At 41.6% G+C, this 22,909-nt stretch overlaps 1 protein-coding gene across 5 annotated transcripts in view; it reads right to left on the bottom strand.

Moving 5' to 3' along the window:
* The window catches only part of LOC114465216 (liprin-beta-1-like), a 47,411-nt gene extending 26,892 nt beyond the window's left edge, over positions 1 to 20,519 (bottom strand). For 3 of the 5 annotated variants that reach the window (XM_028450066.1, XM_028450069.1, XM_028450072.1), the window contains exons 1-3: positions 20,382 to 20,519; positions 4,537 to 4,617; positions 2,015 to 2,220 (exon numbers count right to left, since the gene is read on the bottom strand). In XM_028450066.1, the coding sequence (XP_028305867.1) occupies positions 2,015 to 2,220; positions 4,537 to 4,600 (270 nt within the window). In that variant the 5' untranslated portion in view covers positions 4,601 to 4,617; positions 20,382 to 20,519. Of the gene's footprint in view, positions 1 to 2,014; positions 2,221 to 4,536; positions 4,618 to 11,890; positions 11,936 to 13,843; positions 13,959 to 20,381 lie in introns of those variants that run through there. The other 2 variants (XM_028450068.1, XM_028450067.1) reach the window with 2 other exon arrangements.
* Between the last annotated feature and the right edge of the window lie 2,390 nt (positions 20,520 to 22,909).

The following is a 22,909-nucleotide window of genomic DNA, read 5'->3' as shown; positions in this document are numbered from 1 at the left end:
GATTGTATGGCACTACAAGCTCCTTGAGATAGACTGGTGCCTGTCCATTTAGGGCTTTATAAGTGAGAAGAAGAATCTTGAATTCTATTCTATATTTTATGGGAAGCCAATGCAGAGAGGCTAATACAGGAGTAATGTGATCTCTTCTCCTAGTTTTAGTCAGTACACGTGCTGCAGCATTTTGAACCAGCTGAAGTGTCTTAAGCGACTTGCTCGGGCAGCCTGCTAAAAGAGAATTACAATAATCCAGTCTAGAGGTAACAAAAGCATGGACTAGTTTTTCGGCGTCGCCCTGAGACAGGATAGATCTGATTTTAGCAATGTTACGGAGATGAAAGAAGGCAGTTCTTGAAGTTTGTTGGAAAGAAAACATCAGCGGAGGATCAATCCATCAACGCTCACAACAACACACTCACAATAAACACAGATCATAGAACGACTCAGACCTGCTGCTGACAACAGCTGTGGAAAATAAAAGGTAGTAATGACTCCTAAAATAAATAACCATAATTAAACAGGATATGACAGAGATACAGGAAGATAAAAGAAGACGAAACAAAGACAACAATGATGGAAAAGAACATAGAGATTAAGATAAAAACAACAAAGACGACAAGACAAAGAATGAAAAGACAAAGACACAGAGGAATAAGACAGAAGACAAAGAAGAACAAGACAAAAACTAAAAAAACAAAACAGGAAGACATGAAAGAAAAAGACAAGACAGGCAAAGACGACCCTTTGAAATGCACAAAATCTAAAGAGTTCAATAAAAACTGAATTATGAATATCGCTAAAAAGTGTTTCAGGAGGAAGTTTCCAAATTGAAATGTATCAAAAAAGGAGGAGGAAGAAGAAGGACATGAATTAGAAGAAACGACAAAGAAAATAGAAAATTGGGAGAAGACAAAGAAAGTTAAATATCGACAAGAAGAAAGAATAGAAAACAGACAAAGAAACACGGTTTACAGTAGAAAAGAAGGATATGAAAGAGAAGAGTTGGAAAAATAGCTGAAAATAGGACAAAGAGAGACTGGGAGAGGACAATAGGACACATTCTTTCTTCTTTTCAGTTCAAAAGTGAGGAAATATAAATCATTTGTTCTCTGTAAACTCTGATCTAACCTGTCTGTGCATCAGTTAAAGCTGCAGTCTGCAACTCTTATAAAAGTGACTTTTTGTCATATTTACTAAAGCAGTCACTATGTAAGGACAGATTTACATCAAACTAGTAGTTTGTGTGAAAAAAACAGACTCATTGAGCCCCGCCCCCTGCTGCTCCTGCAGCCTTTGGTAGATCGCCAGAATGCACCGCGACCGAGCAAAAAGAACCAATCAGAGCCAGGATTGTGTTTGATGGACTGTCTGACAGCTGTTGCTGACAGGCCCCGCCCCTTTCCCGGGGCTGTAGCACCGTCTTTTTTTTACAGTGTATGGTCTGGAGTGGAAGATGGAAGTGGTGATTTTTCAGCGTGAAAGGTAATTATTGATTGATTTACATGATGTTTGATTTGTAATTGTTACACTAGAACTCTGTAGTGCATGTGTTGTTCAATTGCGCTGCTGTAAGTGACACTGTGTTGCTGCTGCTGCTGCTGAGGTGTGTGCACATTGAGAGAGAGAGAAGCGCTGCAGTAATCTGCTTTTAACAGAGCATGTTATATCACTGATGTTGCTGTCTGGCTAACATTAGCTTGTTAGCTCCTCTGAGGGAGGGACTTTGGAAAGTTTGGAGGCAGAGCAAGAGAGCAGCGGAGAGGGAGGAGGAGAGAGGGATCTGAGAGTTGCGGACTGCACATTTAATGAAAAGCTAACCCTTTCTGCTAAAACCTTCTAAACACGCGGCGAGCAGCAGGAAGTGGTCAAGGCAAGCAGCGGGAAGTGGTCACGGCAAGCAGCAGGAAGTAGTCACGGCAAGCAGCAGGAAGTGGTCACGGCAAGCAGCAGGAAGTGGTCACGGCAAGCAGCAGGAAGTGGTCACGGCAAGCAGCAGGAAGTGGTCATGATGTCTTACCAGGCGTCCGTGCAGCCACTCGGCCACGCCCTCTGCAGTGGAGTCGGGGATCTGGCAACGCAGGTTATCGCGCTCCTCGTTGTCCATGAGCTCCAGCGCTGCTCGCAGGTCCTCCAGCAGGTGGAGAACACGGAAACCCCCCAGGAATGGAGAGGTGGGCGACTGGCAGTCAAACAGCCCGTTGGAATAGTTCATGGCCTTAGAGCCTGGGGGAGGGGGAGGGGGAGGAGCACAGGTGGATCAGTTCATGCTGAGGCCTGGAGGCTCTCAGGTATGACCTTTAGTACGGTATCTTTAGGAATAAACTGAAATTAGAAAAAACCAAAATAAATGATCACGCTAACTATTATTACCTTTACATTTATGGGTATAAATGTGTACTAACCACTTAAATTAAAACTTTCCAAATGTATAAACTTATTTTTGGCAGAACATTTTTGGTGCATCACTATTTATTTTTTACTGTATTCATTCTTCATTTCTTATGTTTGCCCCAAAAGTTGCAAAAGCCATCAACGGAACTCCATATCCCACAATGCAATGCATGAAACGTTTCTGATCTTGTAAATCAGAGCCTATTTACAGTAGATCAACCTTTTACATCCTTTTTTTGAGCATATGATGTTCGCTTTATTGATCTATGAGTTCTACATTGTGTCTTTAACTACATTAACCGTGTTAAGAGATTTTAAGATTTTTAATTAGTCTGTAATGATCTGATAATCTGATTAAGGAAGAGATCATGAAACGGGCTGGTACGATATGTTTTTGTTCTGATTGGATTTAATCATGATATTTGGGAGCAGATTACTTCTTTCTTTTACCGTTCAATAGTAAAGATTACTGTAATTTAATTTTCCTTATTTTTTATTTCTCTATTTATTCAGAGAAAAAATATGGATTTAAAATTTTGACATAAAATTGCAAAAAACATAGATCAATATTGTTTCCCCACCATTTATCTGACACTGTGCCTTTAAGAGCTTCAGAGCACATTATCAGTAAATGTCACCCTGTGCATTAAAAGCTTCACTGCTTGATCTTTAATTATTAAATACACAGAAACCTACAGACGTCCACTTCCACCTGCAGAGAGTAGTTTACTGAGACGCTCCCCACTGCGCAGCAGCACGCGCCACCGCCACCACAACCGCCGCCGCCGCCGCTCTTAAATGTCAGCCATAATGACGACAATAACAATGTGAAAGCCTCGTTAATAAAAAGCTAATTACAGCTTCCCAATAACAGCACAGAGGAGGTTTAAAGCTGCTGTGGTTTCTGTGGAAACCAAAATATATTTACTACTAAAGTGCTTCTCTTTCTAGATCAAAGGAATAATAAAAAACATTAAACCAGTGCCACTGATAGGACACTTAATACAGAGATCAGCTGATCATGAGGTGGTCGTAATAAAAACAGACAAAATCAGTCTTCCAACATTTAGTAAAGAGTAAGAAATACCAGAACAGTAAAACCAGTACATACAGTCCACTACGGGTCATAGATTTAGTGTGTTTGATGGTCTGATTCATCTCGGGAGGACATGGGCAACTGGTGGCATGGGGGCCACATGGGGCCCCTTGAGTCTAATTCTGTGTAGACCCTCAAACAAATACACAACATGACAGAAAAACACACGCAAAAAAATAAAAGTACAGAAAATACACAACACAACCAAAAAAATTTACCAAACGACAACAAAAACATACTAAATGACCAAAAAGTACACAAATAAATACTCAAAACGAGAACAAACCATACAAAAATACAGAATAATAAGCAAAATGACCAAAAAATACACAAAGAGTAATAATACACAAAACATTCAAAAGCATACTAAATGACAGCAAATACAGAAAATTAAAAAAGAATACACAAAAACATAATAAATGACAAAAAGAACACAAAACAAGATCAAAAATACAATGACTGAAAGAAAACACAAAACAATAACTAAACCAAAAAATGACAAAAAAAATACACAAAATGACAGAAAAATATACAAAATGGTACCAAAAAAACTCTAAAATAACAACAAATACACACAAACCCTTTGTTCTTTCCTGTATTTTCTGACAATCAGCAAGTTTAATGTGTATATGTATATATTCTGTGTATATCTGTACTGGCCCATGTGTTTAAAGATCTTTAATTCTATCTTTATTTTATTTTATTTTACTGCTGCTGAAACTGTGCAAGTTTCCCTTTGTGGGACTAATAAAGAATATTATCTCAATTGGTCGTTTTTTTCTTCTGTGGCCTTGTAGAGGACCATCAGATGTTTGTGGTCCTCTGTGTAGTAAAAGTTCAGCCCATCATTGTTCTAGGGTGACGTGACGGTCTGATTGTTCTTTGGCGATATTTGAAGGTCCATCTGTTTTGTGCAGTGATCAGCATTACAAAAGTGACGTCTTAGTTTGATATTCCGATGACTCGGGTTTATTTCAGTAACTAAAACAACTGAACCTCCGGTCCTCATGGGTGTAACCCAGACTCTGGTTTGTAGTCAGTGAGTCCATTACCTGCTATGATCCCATCCATCTGCTCCAAGGCCGCGGCCAACATCTCACTGGCATCAGACATCATGGCACACAGAGAAAGGTCTGGAGGAGAGGAGAAGAGTTCAGGGACACCAGGAAAGGCTTGGTGACATCATTCACAAGCCTGAACAGAGTTTTACAGCAGGATGTGGAGACAATGGGCTTCTTCACAAGAATGTCACACAATTATGAAAAGTTGGACATCCACACACGACCCACAACAATATGAACACCTGGATAATGTGCTGAACCCTTTCCTTAAATCAGTTTATTATGAAAGAGAGGTTTCTACTGGAGCTGAAGCCAAACTGGTTTCCGCTGAGGTTCAGTCTGGTTCTGTGATCAAAGGACGGCTGCTTTAGTCATTTACAGCCTGCGACAGCCTTCGCTTCGGTCCGTGGGAGGATCGTATTTTTACATTTTAGTGGTAAAATAACAACAAACACACAAATAAATAAAGTTGAATTGAATGCTTTTCCAATAAGCCTACGCTCAGAGACTGGAATGGAAAGAGAGCTTCCATGTAGCCCGAGGATAAAGAGATCAGAAACAGTGACGGATAAAGTCGCCACATATGCTGACGACACCCGGTTTTATCTCTCCGTCTCCCCCCGATGACCCCTATCTTCTTAAGGATGAGCAAGAACTTTCTAAATTAAAGGACAAAAAGATGGACATTTTTAATTGGAGCCAGACAAAAAAAAAAACAAACTCAAAGGTTTTAATGATTAAATTCAAATAAGCATCACAAACTTGGGAGTGGTTTTATATTCAGACTTATATTTTATCCCACTGTATATATATTTTTCCACCTAAGTAACATTGCCAAAGTGAGGCTGTTTTTTTTTAACTCAAAAAGATGCCTGTTTTAATTCATGCTTTTATTTTAGAATACTGTAACTCTCCTTTTACTGCATTACCCCAAAAAAACAATGGTGCGTTCACACCGAACGCTACTTAAGCGACTAGATTACATTCACAATCAATGTAAATGACGCGATCTCAAGCGACTTCCCTTCAGGCAACCATACTTGCACTATTCCGGCGACTAGATCCTGCACGACCTTGTCGCTCAGAGTTGAAAAATTTGAACTTTTCAAGCGATTCCTCCCCCGTCCTTCACTGTCTGTAGAGCTGAGGTAGCAGCCCCTCCCTCCCACTACAGTGACACACACACACACTCTCTAAATAATCTGGAAAAGTTTAAGATGTCGATGTAAACCTCTTTTGTTTACCGAAATAGGATAAAAACAGTAACAATCTGTCTCAGTTCTAACTCTGTGGCTTGGTAGTAGACAATGAAGCAGAGAAGAATAGCTCTCCTTAGGGACCTTTACTGTCCCTTAAACAGTTAGTTGGGTAAGAGGCTTAAGTTGTCATTTTGACTAAAAATCTGTTAAATCATCTAAAAATCAGGCTGAATGTTTCACTCCAATAGAAAACAATAAGATGTTTACAGACAGTGGGGCCGTGTGACATCATCAGTCATGTGATTTCAAGATGGAGGAACAAAGGCCCTAAAACTGTAAAGTTTTAAAGTAATTAATGAATATGGTGAATAATAATGTGTTTTGTTAGGAATAGATCTAATTAATAATAAGTACATTTAGAAGATTTAAGGCCACATTTCTAGAAACAGAACTTAGATTATCCAGCTCTACTGAGGTTTTTAAAAGAAAACTAACAACACTTTTTAACACATGTTAATCCTTATTTTGTAATGTCTTTCATTTTAATTACATGTTTTTTAACTAATTTTTTAATCCATGGTTTTATACTTTTTTTATTGGCTCTATACTGAATTGATTTTATGAACTCATTCTGTCCTTTTCTTGATCTATTTGTTCCTATAAATAACTTTGTGCTACATGTCTTATGTATGAAAGGTGTTACTGTATAGAAATAAATCAATAAATCAATAAATAAAGTTGTGTTGTCATGTTTCTTCTTCGTCCAGTCAAAAAAACAGACAGCGGGAGCCACGCTGCCCCCACAGGTTACTGCTGGGACTGCTTGTAGTTAGCGCCCTGTTAGCATAGCATGTTGTTTCTTCTGTTTTTTATTCACTAAGCCCTGGCATGGGGCCAGAATAAGCAGCCAGTCTGACTTTAACCAGAACATGGATCCTATAGCTTTATATAGAGCACATGTTTAGCTGCTGGATGGTTAAAGAAACGCTGCCCTGGCTTGCCGGTCCGTGGCTGGCGGGATGGCCCTGCTTGGCGGTGGATGGCGTCCTCTCTCGTCGGGGGGGCCGGGGCCGCCTCCCGGTGGAGAGTGTTGTATCGTGGCGCCGGGTGGGCCTGTGCTGGCCCTGGTGCGGGCATGGGCCTCCCCCCTGCTCGGCCGCTCCCCTTGGTGGCGGGGTGGCGTTGCTCCGGGCCGGCGGGCGGCGGGGGTCGCCCCCTGGGGCGCCGGGGGATGTTGTTGGTGCCTGGCTGTACCCGGGGGTGGGGGGTGTCGCCGTGCTCCGCGGGGCCGGCGCGGTCTGGGGGGTGCCGTGGGGGGGGGTCTCCGGCTGTGCTGTTCCGGGGCCCGCAGTGCCACTTGCCCGTCTGCGCCATCTACCCTCTCGCGTGGCCCGCCACGCGGACGGGCCCGGCTCACACTGGACAGGCCTCCTACATGTTCACTTCACCCCACTCCCAGCTGGTCTGGCTCACTCACTAAATGCACCACACACCAATACCCAACCCTTGGGGGGCTGGATGGTGGGGCTGGGGGTGGAGGGGCCCGCCACCTGTGTTACTATGTAGTGGCGTGGGGGCGGCCCTCCCACCTCTAGTTGCCCTACTAATCCCTCCAATTTTAATCGCATCTCAACATGTCACCCCCCGGAGGGTGTATCATCATTTACACCCTCCGGCCTATTACACCACATACACATAAATCCACAGAGGCTGGAGGGGGAGCACCGCTCCCCTCCATCCCCCTTCTTTTAATTACACCCCATACATTCACCAAACACACACATTCACACAGGGGATCGGGAAGTGCCTCTCCATTGGGGAATGGAGAGGCACCATAACAGGGTGGTGGGTTGGTACACATATTTGGGCCTCTCCGGTGGGGGCCTGGCCCCTCTGTTGGTGGCTGGGCCACTGCATAGAGTAAAAGCACATCAAGATGGTGCGGTCGGGCGTGGCGGTGGGTCTCGGGGGGGCTTTGCCGGGGTTTCTCCTTGCGGGGTCTTTCCGGGCTGTGTCGGCCGGGTGGGGCGCGGGGGTGCCTCTCCCCCTTGGGTGTGGCTTGGTGCTTGCTTTGTCTCCTGGTGGCCTTGGGGGCGGGCCCCGCGGTGTGCGGGCCCGGGGCGGCCTGCCTCGCCGGTTTGGGGGGTGGGTGTGCTGGGGGGGTGCTGGTGTCCTCACCGGGGTTGGGGCAGGGTTGTTTGGCGCCTCGGGATGATGCTGTTTACTGGGGGGGCGGCGTTAGCTGTTCCGATGGTTGAGGTTGCTTTCGGCCGCCTGGTGGGTATGTCCTGCCATCTGCGGACTGGTGGGTGGGTCCGGGGCATCTTTGGCTGGGGGCTGCTGTCCCGCGCTGGATGTGTGCCGATGGGGTGCCTCCGTCCCCGCGGTGGGGGTCGCCGGTTGCTCGCGGGCCGGCGGGGGGCGCTGCCCCGTGGCTTGCGCTGTCCGGGGGGCGGCGGGCCCTGGGCTGCTGGCCTTGTGCCGTCTGGGGCTGTGCGGTCCTGCTGGGCTGTGGCCGGGACCTGGGCTGGGGAGGGGGGCGCGTCCCGGGGGGCTTGGCCCGGGGGCTGGCCCTGGGGGGGGTCCTGGTCCCTGGGGGTACTCCTGGGGCCCGGGGTGCTTGGCCGGCTGGCCGGGCCAGTCCTGGCGGGGGTCTTCTGGGGCGGGTGGCGCGTGCCGCGCCCTTGCATACCTTCTGGTGCGGCCCCTGCTTGGGCAGTCCCCCGTGAGGCAGAGTGTCGGGGTGGGATTAGGGGGCCACATCCCGGCGGGGCGGTCTGGCTTGGCCTCTGGAGGGGGCCCTGGCTTTAAAGAACTGAAGCTCGTGGCGCGGGCGGCATCAGCATCTGGGGCGCCCGGGGGGGCTGGGTTGGGGTGCCTGGGGACTGGCGGGGGGACTCCCAGCGGCCCCCTGGTGCCTTATGCGGCTTGGGGTGTGGTCGTTCGCCCTGGGCGGGCTGCTCCTGGTGCTGCATCCATTCCGGGTCCTCCTGGCCTGGGGTCGGGTCCTTGCTGGCTCTGGGCTCACCGGCGGGTGCCCGCCGGCTGCCTGTTCGGCGTGGCTCTGGTCGTCTGCTGGGCGTGGGCTTTGGCTCCTCCGCTGGGGTCTCGGGCGGGGGGCTCTCTGGGCCCTCCCCTCGGGGGGCTGGGCGCGGGGGTGTGGGTGGTGGTGGGGGGGTGGGGGGCTGGGGGGCCTGGGGGTTGGGGGTTGGAGTCGGTGGCGTGGTGCGCTTGGTCCTTGGCTCCTTGGGGGCTTTTCGGGTGTGTATGGGGGGGGCAATGGCAGCCTCTCGGCTTGGGACCTTGGGGGCGTTCGGGGGGCTGCTTGGCCGTGGGGTGGTCGCCGGGGGCCCCTAGATCTCTCGCTCTTTCTGCTGGCCCGACTGCTTCTTCGGGCCCGGGGGCGGCTCATGGGTTTTGCAGTAGCGGCTCTTGGAATCACATTTGTCATGGACGCACTGGCCTCGGGCTGTGGGATAACACTCATACTGGGCTCAACCATAGACACGTTGTTCCCAAATACCTGTTTTATGTAACTTCCACTCACTTCCTCCTCTGCTCACAGCCACCACCATTATTCCTAAGCCGCACACTGGTCACCAGACTGGCTTGATAACACAACAATAAGCACAATATACACAACCACAATTTCACATCACATCACTTGAAACTTATTGATTATTCCCCACCCATTCGTTTTCCTATCTTGTATCCCTCCTCCCTGTTAACTCCCCCCCCCCCACCCCCCTCACCCTGGTGTAACACTGCCCTCTCTCTTTTACATCCTCCCTTTAATAAAGTATTTACCCTTCCCTAGGGAGGGCTGGTGATGGTCACAATTATGCAATGAAATAAACTCATTTATTTAATTGCAATAATAAAATATGCATTGCTGTTAAAAGATTGCACTTCTTGTAGTGTTAACCTTCAACAGCATGTGCAAACAAGGTGAAAAAAAAAAAAAAAAAAAAAAAAAAAAAAAAAAGAAACGCTGCCCTTTGGGCTCCAGATGGAAAAAATAACTACTTTGTTGAAGTCCAGCCCACTTGTTAGCGACATGTGTTTTACTGCGGCGGTATATACAATCAACCATCTGTGTGCATTTACACTGCGCTCATCCCACGTGCTGCACAAACGCTCATTCTTCCTCTTCCAGTGGATGTGTACGGAATGAACCCCGTGGTTCTCAAACACTTTGAATAAAGGTGAATTTTAAAGACCCCCAAATAATCCTGACACTATTTCAGATTAACAGGAAACAAGTAATGTAATATTTCATAATGAATCATCAATAAATAACTAAATTAAAATAATTACCTGCATGAAAAACAAATGTGAAATTACAGCAGTAAAAAAAAAATACAGGAAATAACCATAAAATATGTTTGCAGGGAACACGTAATATGTGTTTTCATAATGCAACTTTTGCCCTTTTTCAAAAAGTTCCGATACTCTTTTCAAACATTTTCTCCCCATTTTTCTCCTATTTTTTGTCAATTTTTGCAAGTTCTTCTTGACACATCAAATTTTTGTCCTTTAATTTTTTTCGGTCACTTTTTATCCAAATAAGCTAACTTTTGCCCAATAAATAAATTTCCCTCTTTTTGTTCCACATTTTTGCCCTTTTTGACTATGGTTTACCACAATTTGCCCATTAAAGCTACCTTTTCCCATTAAATACCACCTAACTCCTCTTTATTTGCCCTTTTTGGGGCGCCACTTGTTCGCTTTTGGTCCATTTTAGTAACTTTTCACTCATTCTTGCCACATTTTGCCACTTTTGGACCATTTTTGCCCACCTGTTACCATGTCTGGCTCCACTCGCTCGTAAAAAAATAATGTAGTGGACCGGACCACCGATACCCAGCATGCCTCAGGTTCTGTATCTATGCTCTCCAGGGCAGCGTCTCATAACACCGCCGTTCGCCCCCGCGGCCTCGCCGTGACCTTGGAATGTTAAACTTCCATAACAAAGTGAAAAGTGTGCGTCAGACTGAGTATTTGAATCTCGAGACGGTGAAAAATCCCGTGGGAAGTGGAGTCGACGTCACCAGCGTCAGAAACAGAGCCGCTGCTTATTCTTCACTGCAGGGGAGGGTATTGGTTCATTTCCTGCCTGCGCGGGGTCACGATGTCACACCCAGTTTAGGCTTTTTAAAGGAGGGCATTAGGAGTGTAATTACAGCTTTGACCACGCTGTATGTTAGACGATGCTTTAAAAACAGATGTGTGGCAACAAGTCGTGGGAATATTGTTTCTGAAACTAAAAGGAAATTATCATCAACACAAAAAAACAAAGACACACCTCCAGGACTGTTTGCTGTGTTACTGAGTGTCTGATTTCTCTTAAAACTGGATTTGTACCCAAAGATCTTAAAGCAACTCCGTTATTTAAGTCTGGGGACTCCAGTTTATTTCATAATTATTGACCTATTTCAGTGTTACCTTTATTCTCCAAAGTACTTGAAAAATGTAAAAGAATTTTCAAAGACCCGCTGGAAAATGATGTATTAGTGTTTCCCAACCTTTTCTGTCTCATGTCCTCTTCAGATTTAATCACCGTTCTTGTTTTATTTACATGTTATTAACATGTCGGCCTCTGAAATCTCCTACAGCTTGAAAATGTACGTTTAACACACACTAAATATCAATTTTGTGCATTACAATTATTGTATATCAGAGAATATATTTACCACAATTTTTAGTAATGTGCATAACATGTTAGTAACAATTTAGTAGGATATTAAGGCTAGAATATTGTTTATTCCATTAATGCTGTTTATTGTCAACAGGTGGAAAATATGCATGTACAGTGAAATAGGCCTAAAAATGACTCAGCATGTTGGAAATAAATTCATCAATGTTTCCATAGATAGATCGTCTTCATCTGGTCCTCTGCTTAGAAAATACTAAATTGTGTCCATTTTCATTGTTAACATTTCCAGAAAGTGTTTATTACGGTGGCTGGGAAGTGTCAGGTGAATGCATTTACAGAAATGAACACAAATGCAAACAGGTCACAACACGAATGCAAACCGGCCACAACGGAAGTGTTTCCGACGGACCGGTATTACAGTCGGACGGGTATTATGATATGATGGCCTGATATGAAAAATATAAGAGTATCCTAATCAACTTTCACTTACTTTCATACGCGTTTCAATGTCTTCTTCTTGTTCTTCTCTGTTCTGGTGGGTTAAAAACATCCGCCAGAAACGTGTCCGTCTGTAATACCGGTCCGTCGGAAACACTTCCGTTGCGGAAATGTCAGGTGAATGCATTTAAAGAAATGAACACAAATGCAAAAAGGTCACAACACGAATGCAAAATGGCCACAACGGAAGTGTTTTCTTAAATAACGGTTTTGTCCAACCACTGCATCGCATTTGGTCACAAACACATCAGATCATGTCAAAGGTGATACAAGGCGATAGAAAAGATACTAAAAGTGGAACTGCTCCCTTACCCGCCCACTGCTCCTCGGGGAGGGGTTAAATGCAGAGAACACATTGTGTGTATTTAGCTTTACATATATGACAACAAAGTGTAATGTATATTCTATATTAAACCACAGTGTTTGTTTCAGCTGTGAGGTAGTATGAGAGGGAGGAGCTCACATTCTTATAGGGTGGGAGGAGCCAGGATTGTCAGGAGGAGGAGTTTTCGCTAGGTGATGTCACAACGCGAGAAAAATCCAACTCGCCCGTTTGGAGCTGACTTTTTACAAAATATGGAATAACAAGGAAGGGAGGAAAAGGAACTTTTTCAACTTTGACCCTTTGAATAAGGCTAAATGAACGTATATCACTGTAGAAAAACCATTATAAAGTTAATTTTTCATTATACCGGCCCTTTACAAAGCCTGATAGCATACACTAGGGGTGTGCAGTGCCATGAATCTGACAATACGATTCACATTTCTGTGCCACGATACAATACAATAAGTACAAAATGGTATGAAATAAATGGTAACCAACTGTAATACAAGCGCCGATATCAAAGACACGTGGTATGTTTATCAAACTGTAAAATTACATTTTCCAAAAAAGTTTAACTTTTGCTTCTACAACTGATTCTGTTTATGTTAAGTTTGTAACCACATACATCTATAAAAGTGTCCAGTATGTTTTATGAAAATAAAGTGCAATCAACTTCCAGCTAAAATGAGTGTATTTATACAATTAAATGGAGTTTGCATTATAATAAAAACATTTCTTTCATTAATATGATAATCGCGCGGTTAAATATCACGATATATTGCTGAATCATTTTCTCTTTTTTTTACACCCTTATTTTAAAGGTTGACGTGTTTGACAAACTGTGATGTAGCGATAATTAAGTATTATTATGACATCTAAACAAAAATGACAAAAAAAAAAATGAAGCAAAAACAAAAACACACAAACCCAACGCTTTACATATGAAAAGAGTGAAATTGTGATTTCTTTGCCGCCGCAACTGTGTACGACAAAGATGCCTTTTAAAGAGGGAACGATTCAAATCCCCATCAAAACATTAATTAATAGATCTATTTCCATTTATTTCTCAGGGAGATTATATACAGTGCGATCCTACTGCATGTATAAGCATTAATCTGATGATTATGTTTTTATGTTGCAGCACTTGCGTACAATGATTAAAACACAGACTTTTGACGCAAGATATCTGATTAATATTCAAATGAACGTAACAAATGGTTAAATTCTTTGGACAACTTGGATTTCTTGATTTTTGAGTGGAAACCATTTGGATCCCATTAAAAATGGATTCAGCATATTCAACAACAACAAAAAAAACACCATGAACATATATTCACGTTTTCTTCCAGAAGTGAACATTTTTTAGAGGCATCTGCCGAGCTATGGTGAGAAAGGATGTGGAGACGGATGATGATTGATGAGTTGACAGCTAGCGTCCAACACATTCCTGAGCAGGTTAGCTTAGCCTTAGCGCTCACACAAACCATACAGCAGCGCCCGGTACCGACATCCCCACTGACCTCCTGACCTCCGCTACTCACACCCCCAGAGTCTGGACTCCGTCACTGAGGGAGAGTCTTCAGTGTGTGTGTGTGTGTGTGTGTGGAATGACTGACTGACAGGTTCATCAGTGCAGGAAGAGGCCGAGAACGCTGCATATAAACCCTCCTGGAAGAAAATCACCAACTTTCAGCGTCGTCTTCTGAAAGTGGACTTTGTACGTTAACGCCAACCAGATGCTCCGAGAAAGGAAAAAAAAAAGAAAAGAAAACTGGAGGGGGAGGAAGTACGGCTCCGGAAAGAAAAATACACGAGGATTATTGGCCGTGCGCTGAGCCATGAGCAGAACTCTAGCTCTGATAGTCTACGTCCAGATGTAGGACAGATGTGCATTTCACAGCAGCTCTTTTTGGGAACGAGACTCAAATATCAGAGGCTTCACTGGGCCGTCACTTTGTGCTTCCTTTTTCCAACTATTGTGAGAAAGAATGCCAAGTCAGCATTTCAGCACCTTCCATACTTCCACTACTCTAGCTGGGTTTCCATCACCCTTGGAAATGTGCAAAATCTAAATAGCACAATAAAAACTAGTAATGGAAAAAGCACTGAATTATTGCTCAAAAGTTTTCATGCTTTCATGAGGAAGACTTTCAGGAGTTTCAATATTAATGCGTCGCAAAAGCTCAATGGAAACACTTTTTCCACAAATACACGTCACAGAATGTGACGTACCTGTACTACTGTACTATTTTCCTTTTATTTTTCATTGTCAAAAGAATCCCTTGATAAACTATTCAAAATAATGCAATTTAACTAAAAAAAAATCTTGAATGAAAAAAATAAAGGAATAATACAAATGAAGAAGCCTATTAATTAAAATTCTGGTTCTATAGTAAACAATGCCAAACTACATAATAGTTTGTTTTTTTTTTTTTTAAAGTGCAACTGAAAATGTATTTTGTGCCTTAACAATTGGACTTTGAAAAAGTTCCAATTGCCAACCCGACCACTGGGTTGGCATGCAGATATTCTTGCAGTGAAGAAGAGATGCTATGCGCTAGCAGACAGAGCTAATAGAAAAACGACTTTCACAGATATTCACGTAATATTACAGATATTCTTTCGGTGCTAAAGGGGTAAGGAATCATTTATGAACATGTTTAAAAGTAGAAGGCCGCAAGAAAGAAAGTAGTAGCAGATTCCGCACACTGCCTACACTTCTGGACAAGAGAAGGATAAATAGATAGCGCCCTCTGCTGTTTAAAAAAAGTACTGTGATTCAATTTTCAGAATATCGATATGAACCGTGATACCTATGAATCGATTTTTAACTGCCTTACGATTAATTGTTACATCCCTAGTTCAGGGTGTAAGGTGTGTGAGGGATCCGTGGAGATCTGGGTGCTTTTCCTCAGGACTGTGGTGTTGTAGATGCTAGTGAGTGACTGATGTTCTTACCCAATGATTTTGATGATTTTATTAAAAGTGTTGCAGTGAGTGAGAGTGAGTGAACCAAACCAGGCGTTGATATTTAATGTGATAATGGATTCAATGAAACATTTATAAAAAACAGTGAGAATGAATTGGTGACCCTGAAGTTTGCGGAGCTTACGGAGAAAAAAAAGAGTCACTGTTGATGTTTTGAAAAAATGTGTTCAGTGTTGAGTTGAAATGTAAGTTTTTGTCTCTGAGAAAACATGGCGTGGTACGTGTGGACAGAAGAGGAGACCCAAATATTTCTTATTTTATACTTTCAAATATTAGCGCCAGATGAGACGTGAAACAACAAAGGAATATGGAGTGTTTTAAGGAGGTTCTGAGCGTCCGTCTTTCTACAACAAAGTCTCACAGGTTGAGATTTCACAGGAGTTGCGAAGCTCCTCCCCAAAACAACCTTCAATGGAAACACGTTCAAAGTGCAATCATACTTTGTTGACATTTAGAAATATCGCTTTTATTTTACGGAAACTATAATTACCTGAAATTCTTTTTTTCTTTATAAAATGACTCCAAAACCCAACAAAAGGAAACAAAAACACACAAAATGACTCAAAAAACTCACAAAACAACACTAAAAATACACCAAGACACCAAAACACATAGAAAATGAGTTGATAATAAACTTGTTTATGTTGTGCTACTTTTGAAATGGGTCATTCCTGGTCTGTCACTGTCAGTCTGTGCCTACATGAATTGTTGTATTTTTAAACTGTATTATTCTACCTGATAAAAACATATTGCAGTGAAGTTATGTCGTAGAACTACAATCTGGGAATTTCTGCACATTTGTTGTTGCTGCTGTTGTTTTTTCAAAATGCACATCTTGCACCGTATCCGAACACTGAAATCTGTCCTTTTATTTTTATCCTTTATAAACTGTATATATTTTTAAAATATTTCTACTGTTAGTTTACACTGTGGCTCAGAGAAATGTTTTTTTACTTTTCTGTATGTTCAGCACATGTTGAAAAATGTACAATAAAGATGACTTTGACAATGAATAGCTGTGTCTGTGTAACTGTCAAAGAGCAAATCCATTCATTATTCATTGTTTCATTCATTAAATTCTCCATTTTTTTTATGCACGCACAATTAACTGTTGTGCAGATGAGGAGGCTGTTCACACTGGGTGAACTTTTCACCTATTGGTTCATCTGCAATTCAGTTTAACTTTATTTATATAGCGCAAATTACAACAATAGTCATCTCAAGCGCTATCAAAATATAAAATTCTTAAGAGAAAAAGAAAAAAAACAACAAAGCCACATGAACAAGCATCAGCAACAGTAGGAAAAACAACTTCCATTTAACAGGAAGAAATCTCCAGCAGAACAAGGTTAGGATTAGGCTCGTCCGACCGCGAGGCAGACGGACGCGGCCAAGCGATGTTCCATTTCCATAATGACAAACGTTGAAGACGAACACAGTGCGTAGCTGTCCTCAGAGCTAAGTTTAGATTTCTGGACACGTCAGATTAGGATCACCAGTGAAAACCATAGACTGTAAAAATAATGGACAGGACAAGCTCCCCGGTGGAGTGAAGCTTTTATCTTTAGAGCTCCCCCTGCTGACTGGCTGCAGTATAGGTCATAAACCCCGCCTCCTCAATGATAACGGAAGGGATGTGGGTCAAACTGTAAAGTTAAAATACTCGTCACATAATTATTTTCCAAACCTAAACTCTGCTGTGATCATTAGTTATTATCACCCTACATTGTGTTCAGGTGCTCGTTTTTCTGTGAAGTTTGTTTTAATGACGTTATTTGAGGTTGAAAAACGTGCTTTTACATCATACATGACGATGACTGACAGCCACGGATGTTGCGTATCTCTCTTTGTGACAATAACAGTTATTTGATGCCGTTTAATTAGATATTAGAGAATAAATAATTAGTGGTTTTGTATAAACCTCTATGATCTGAACAAGACGGTGGTAGAATTTCCAGTGGAAAAGATACTTATGTTCTTGGCGTAGCTGGGCTGCAAAAGTCATCAGGGCAGTAAATGGGTGGGGCAAGTTACCAGGACTCCTCCCACCAGACCCTACTGCGCAGACTCTGGTTCCAAATGACATCAATTTTGCCGATGGAAGCGCTGTATTTTGGCTTCAAGAACGTTGAGTGGGAGGAGCTACAGTGCACGCCCACTGGTTAAAACGGTCAACGGTGGAACTCATACACCGAAGTAAAGTCTTCTTTGATATTGGAATGATTTCAAACTAAATGTGGTAATCTGTGAAAAAGGAAATGAATAATATTTGCTGAGGTCTGTCATTGTTGGCCTTCCCCCTGCAGGAGACGCTCCAGCAGCCTTCTGGGCCACACTACAGTCAGGGTTGGTTTCACACACACTGCTCTTTGTCCTCCAGCAGCTCTGAGACGCTGATCCTAAAGTGGCTGCGTTTATTTTCCACTCGACTACATCACTGTCAAAAATCACATGTGAGGAAAGAGAAACGGAGCCTGAAAGTTAGTTATTGAGGAAAAACAGGCAGAGTTTAAGTTTAGCGTAGAGAGATGAACTGATAAACACACACACACACACACACACACACACACAGGAAGAGCTGAAGTCACTGCTGTCAGGAAGTCTTTCCTGGATCGTCAGGAGAAATGTCTTCCTCACAAACAGCGTTTGAACGTCACTGCCCGCAAAATAAATGCACAAAATCACCCTAATAACACACACAAAATCATCCCAGTAACACAAAAACACAACAAAAATACACAAATTGATCCAAAACCCGACAAGAGGAGCACAAAAATATGCAAAACGACCCCAAAACGCCACTAAAAACACATTAAGACAATAAAACCCAACAAAAACAAAACAAAAATACACAAAATGACTCAAAAAAGCATCCAAATATAACAAAGACATTCAAAAGAACGTATATACACAACACACAAAAGAACAAAAACAACAAAATGAGTCCAAAAAGCATACAAAAATCTCACAAAAGTACACAATATAGACACTAAAAAATACACTAAGACACCAAAACATATACAAAAATGACAATAAAAAATGTGGGAAAACAACAAAAACTCCAAAAGACAAAACCCCTCCAAAAAATAAAAAATCACTGCAAAAGACATAAAAACAAAATGACTTAAAAAACATACACAACAACAACAAAAGTACAAAAATCATACACAATTACTGAACAATGCACAAAGGGACAACAAATAATGTACAGAAATGAGTGAAAAAACACACAATGAACACACACTCTTTGTTGTTTCCTGTGCTCAAGCTCTGATTGGTCGTTGTTCTAATGCTGACATTAATGTTGATCATGTGACCCTGGGGTGAGATGCGGTCACATGTTTGTGGTGATGCGGTGATAAAAGCTGTCTGTGCGTACGTACGGTATACGACTACGACTGAGTGGTTTTGCTGAGTCATGCTTTGAAAACCCCAGCCTAGTAAAGTGTTGTGAACGAGCGCCAAACTTTCTCCGTTTATTTTCAGCACGTCACGGTTTAAATGGCACCAGATTATTTTTACATAGTTCTATTTAAACTGTGACTAGATTAATTTTGCTGAGTCATAAACCCTTAAAGGTTAATCCTTTGGTTCTTTTGGTCCATCAGAAGGACATTTGTTAGCATTAACAAAACACATAAAAATGACAACAAAAATACATCAAACCACAACAAAAAGCAAACAAATATACAGGAAAAATATGCAAGAGAACAACAAAAACATGCAAAACAACACATATACACAAAATGACTCCACAACCTGAGAAAAGGATGTGAAAAACACATGAACACACCAAAACATACACAAAATGACAACAAAAATACACAAAATTAGTCCAAAATGCATACAAATATACATAAAAATACATAAAAAAGGACAACAAAAACATGCAAAAGAAAGCATATACACAAAATGACAAAAAAAATAAATAAATAGAAGGACAACAAAAATACCCCAAATGAGTCCAAAAATACATTAAAATGCGTATGAAAGTGTTGTTAACGAGAACCAAACTTCCTTTTTAAATTTTCATTATGTCATGGTTTCAATGGCACCTGGTTATTCTTGCTTAGTTGAGTATTTTTGCTGAGTCATGGTTTGAACACTGCTGTGTACTCTAAACCCTTAAAGGTTAAAATCCTTTGGTTCTTTGGGTCCATCAGAAAAAAGAAAAAACACAGACGAGGGAAACATTCGTCAGCATCTGAAGATGTTTTAAAGTATTTTTTAAAAAAAACAAAAGTATTTATCAAAAGAAAAACTGGAACAAAGAGGAGATTATTACAGATTAAACTCAATCAAATGAACAGAATTAAATCTAATTCATCAGCATGTTTCCCCCAAAACATCACGTGATCTTAGGACCAAACAGTGAACAGTAGACAGTGACCTAGACCCAGACCAGACCAGACCAGACCAGACCTAGACCTAGACCAAGATTCAGACCTAGACCCAAACCAAACCAGACCAGACCAGACCAGACCAGACCTAGACCTAGAACCAGACCAAGATTCAGACCTAGACCCAAACCAAACCAGACCAGACCAGACCTAGACCTAGAACCAGACCAAGATTCAGACCTAGACCCAAACCAAACCAGACCAGACCAGACCTAGACCCAGACCAGACCAGGATTCAGACCCAGAACAAGACCAAGACCAAGACCAAGACCCAAACCAGAATAGACCAGACCTAGACCCAAACCAGACCTAGATCCACAAAGGTCCTGGACTTTGTCTCGGACAAACAAAGCAGAGTTTGTTGCTTCAAGTTCAACTCAAACAGAACAGGAACATTTCCACTGATTGTTCATTGAAAACGTCCTGAAACTATTTTTTTTAATTCTCAGACCAGATTCATCCAAGAAAAACAATAAGATTCCCAACCCGTGGTTCCAGCCGTCAGAACACAGATGGTTCCTGGGAGTTTTTAGTTCTGGGGGAAACTTCCTCAGTGGAAACTTAATTATGTTTGAATGAACAACTTTCAGAATCAGATTAATTACAGGAGGATAAAGATATCAAACTGCACTAATTTAGAAATAGAAAGTTTATCTAAAAGTGGAATAAATCTGAGTTAAGATTCAGTCACGATTTACAAACAAAGCCGATTAAACATTTTCTGCAGCACAAACTTCAACAGAGTTGGAGAAAAACTCAGCAAAACTCACACAGATGCGTTTTTAGTTGACTTCAGTCCGTCAGAGCTGTTTACATGTTCTCCTCCTCCACAGACACAGACACTGGGACCGACCACGACCCTCTGAGGACCGCCGACCCGAGCAGACCGTCTGCACCGTGTGGGAGACAGCCTTCAAAATAAAAGCCAGCACCGTGTGGGAGACAGCCTTCAAAATAAAAGCCAGCACTGAGTGGGAGACAGCCTTCAAAATAAAAGCCAGCACCGTGTGGGAGACAGCCTTCAAAATAAAATCCAGCACTGAGTGTGGGAGACAGCCTTCAAAATAAAAGCCAGCACTGAGTGGGAGACAGCCTTCAAAATAAAATCCAGCACTGAGTGTGGGAGACAGCCTTCAAAATAAAAGCCAGCACTGAGTGGGAGACAGCCTTCAAAATAAAATCCAGCACTGAGTGTGGGAGACAGCCTTCAAAATAAAACCCAGCACCGTGTGGGAGACAGCCTTCAAAATAAAAGCCAGCACTGAGTGTGGGAGACAGCCTTCAAAATAAAAGCCAGCACTGAGTGGGAGACAGCCTTCAAAATAAAAGCCAGCACTGAGTGTGGGAGACAGCCTTCAAAATAAAAGCCAGCACTGAGTGGGAGACAGCCTTCAAAATAAAAGCCAGCACTGAGTGTGGGAGACAGCCTTCAAAATAAAAGTCAGCACTGAGTGAGGGAGACAGCCTTCAAAATAAAAGGAGCAGTGAGTGTGGGAGACAGCCTTCAAAATAAAAGTCAGCACTGAGTGAGGGAGCCAACCTTCAAAATAAAAGCCAGCACTGAGTGTGGGAGACAGCCTTCAAAATAAAAGCCAGCACTGAGTGTGGGAGACAGCCTTCAAAATAAAAGCCAGCACTGTGTGGGAGACAGCCTTCAAAATAAAAGCCAGCACTGAGTGTTGAAGCCAGCCTTCAAAATAAAAGCCAGCACTAATTAAGAAAGTCAGGCTTCAAAATAAAAGACAACACTGAGCCAAGAAGATAGACTTCAAAATAAAAGCCAGCACCAATTAAGAAAGTCAGGCTTCAAAATAAAAGCCATTAATGAGCCAAAAAGTGAGGCTTCAAAAAAACAAAAAAACAAAACAGCACTAATTAAAAAAGTAAAGCTTCAAAATAAAAGCCAGCACAGTTGGTATTGCACTTCATCACCATGGCAACCCTGATTTCAACATGTGTTCCTGTTTAATTTCATGAATAAAATGATCTATGGTGGCAGTGACTGGGAGTGGATGCAAACCACATCTGTAGCCACAGCATCAGTGTTCCCAGTATAAGGATGGAGGTGACATTGTGTCCAGCAGGGGGAGCCAAAGCTGCTCTGATACTGAGAGAATGAAGGAGAGCTGATGGTGGAACAACATAGAGCATTATAATGTAGAAATGTCATTTACTGTTCACAGACAAACCCAATAGATAGATAGATAGATAATAGATAGATAATAGATAGATAATAGATAGATAGATAGATAATAGATAGATAGATAGATAGATAGATAGATAGATAGATAGATAGATAGATAGATAGATAGATAGATAGATAATAGATAGATAATAGATAGATAGATAGATAGATAGATAGATAGATAGATAGATAGATAGATAATAGATAGATAGATAGATAGATAGATAGATAGATAGATAATAGATAGATAGATAGATAGATAGATAGATAGATAGATAGATAGATAGATAGATAATAGATAGATAGATAGATAGATAGATAGATAGATAGATAGATAATAGATAGATAGATAGATAGATAGATAATAGATAGATAGATAGATAGATAGATAGATAGATAGATAGATAGATAGATAGATAGATAGATAGATAGATAATAGATAGATAGATAGATAGATAGGTAGATAATAGATAGATAGATAGATAGATAGATAATAGATAGATAGATAGATAGATGATAGATAGATAATAGATAGATAGATAGATAGATAGATAGATAATAGATAGATAGATAGATAGATAGATAGATAGATAGATAGATAGATAGATAGATAGATAGATAGATAGATAGATAGATAGCTAGATAGATAGATAGATAGATAGATAGATAGATAGATAGATAGATAGATAGATAGATAGATAGATAGATAGATAGATAGATAGATAGATAGATAGATAGATAATAGATAGATAGATAGATAGATAGGTAGATAATAGATAGATAGATAGATAGATAGATAATAGATAGATAGATAGATAGATAGATAGATAGATAGATAATAGATAGATAGATAGATAGATAGATAGATAGATAGATAGATAGATAGATAGATAGATAGATAGATAGATAGATCGATCGATAGATAGATAGATAATAGATAGATAGATAGATAGATAATAGATAGATAGATAGATAGATAATAGATAGATAATAGATAGATAGATAGATAGATAGATAGATCGATAGATAGATAGATAGATAGATAGATAGATAGATAGATAGATCTGTTCCTGCCCTTTGTTACAGACATCATATGTTATATTGTGTAATATT

This window comes from Gouania willdenowi, chromosome 6 (genome assembly GCF_900634775.1).
Source record: "Gouania willdenowi chromosome 6, fGouWil2.1, whole genome shotgun sequence".
Classification (NCBI taxonomy): domain Eukaryota; kingdom Metazoa; phylum Chordata; class Actinopteri; order Blenniiformes; family Gobiesocidae; genus Gouania; species Gouania willdenowi.
The sequence above is the reverse complement of the archived record's forward strand: the minus strand, read 5'-3'. Positions and strand labels throughout refer to the sequence as shown.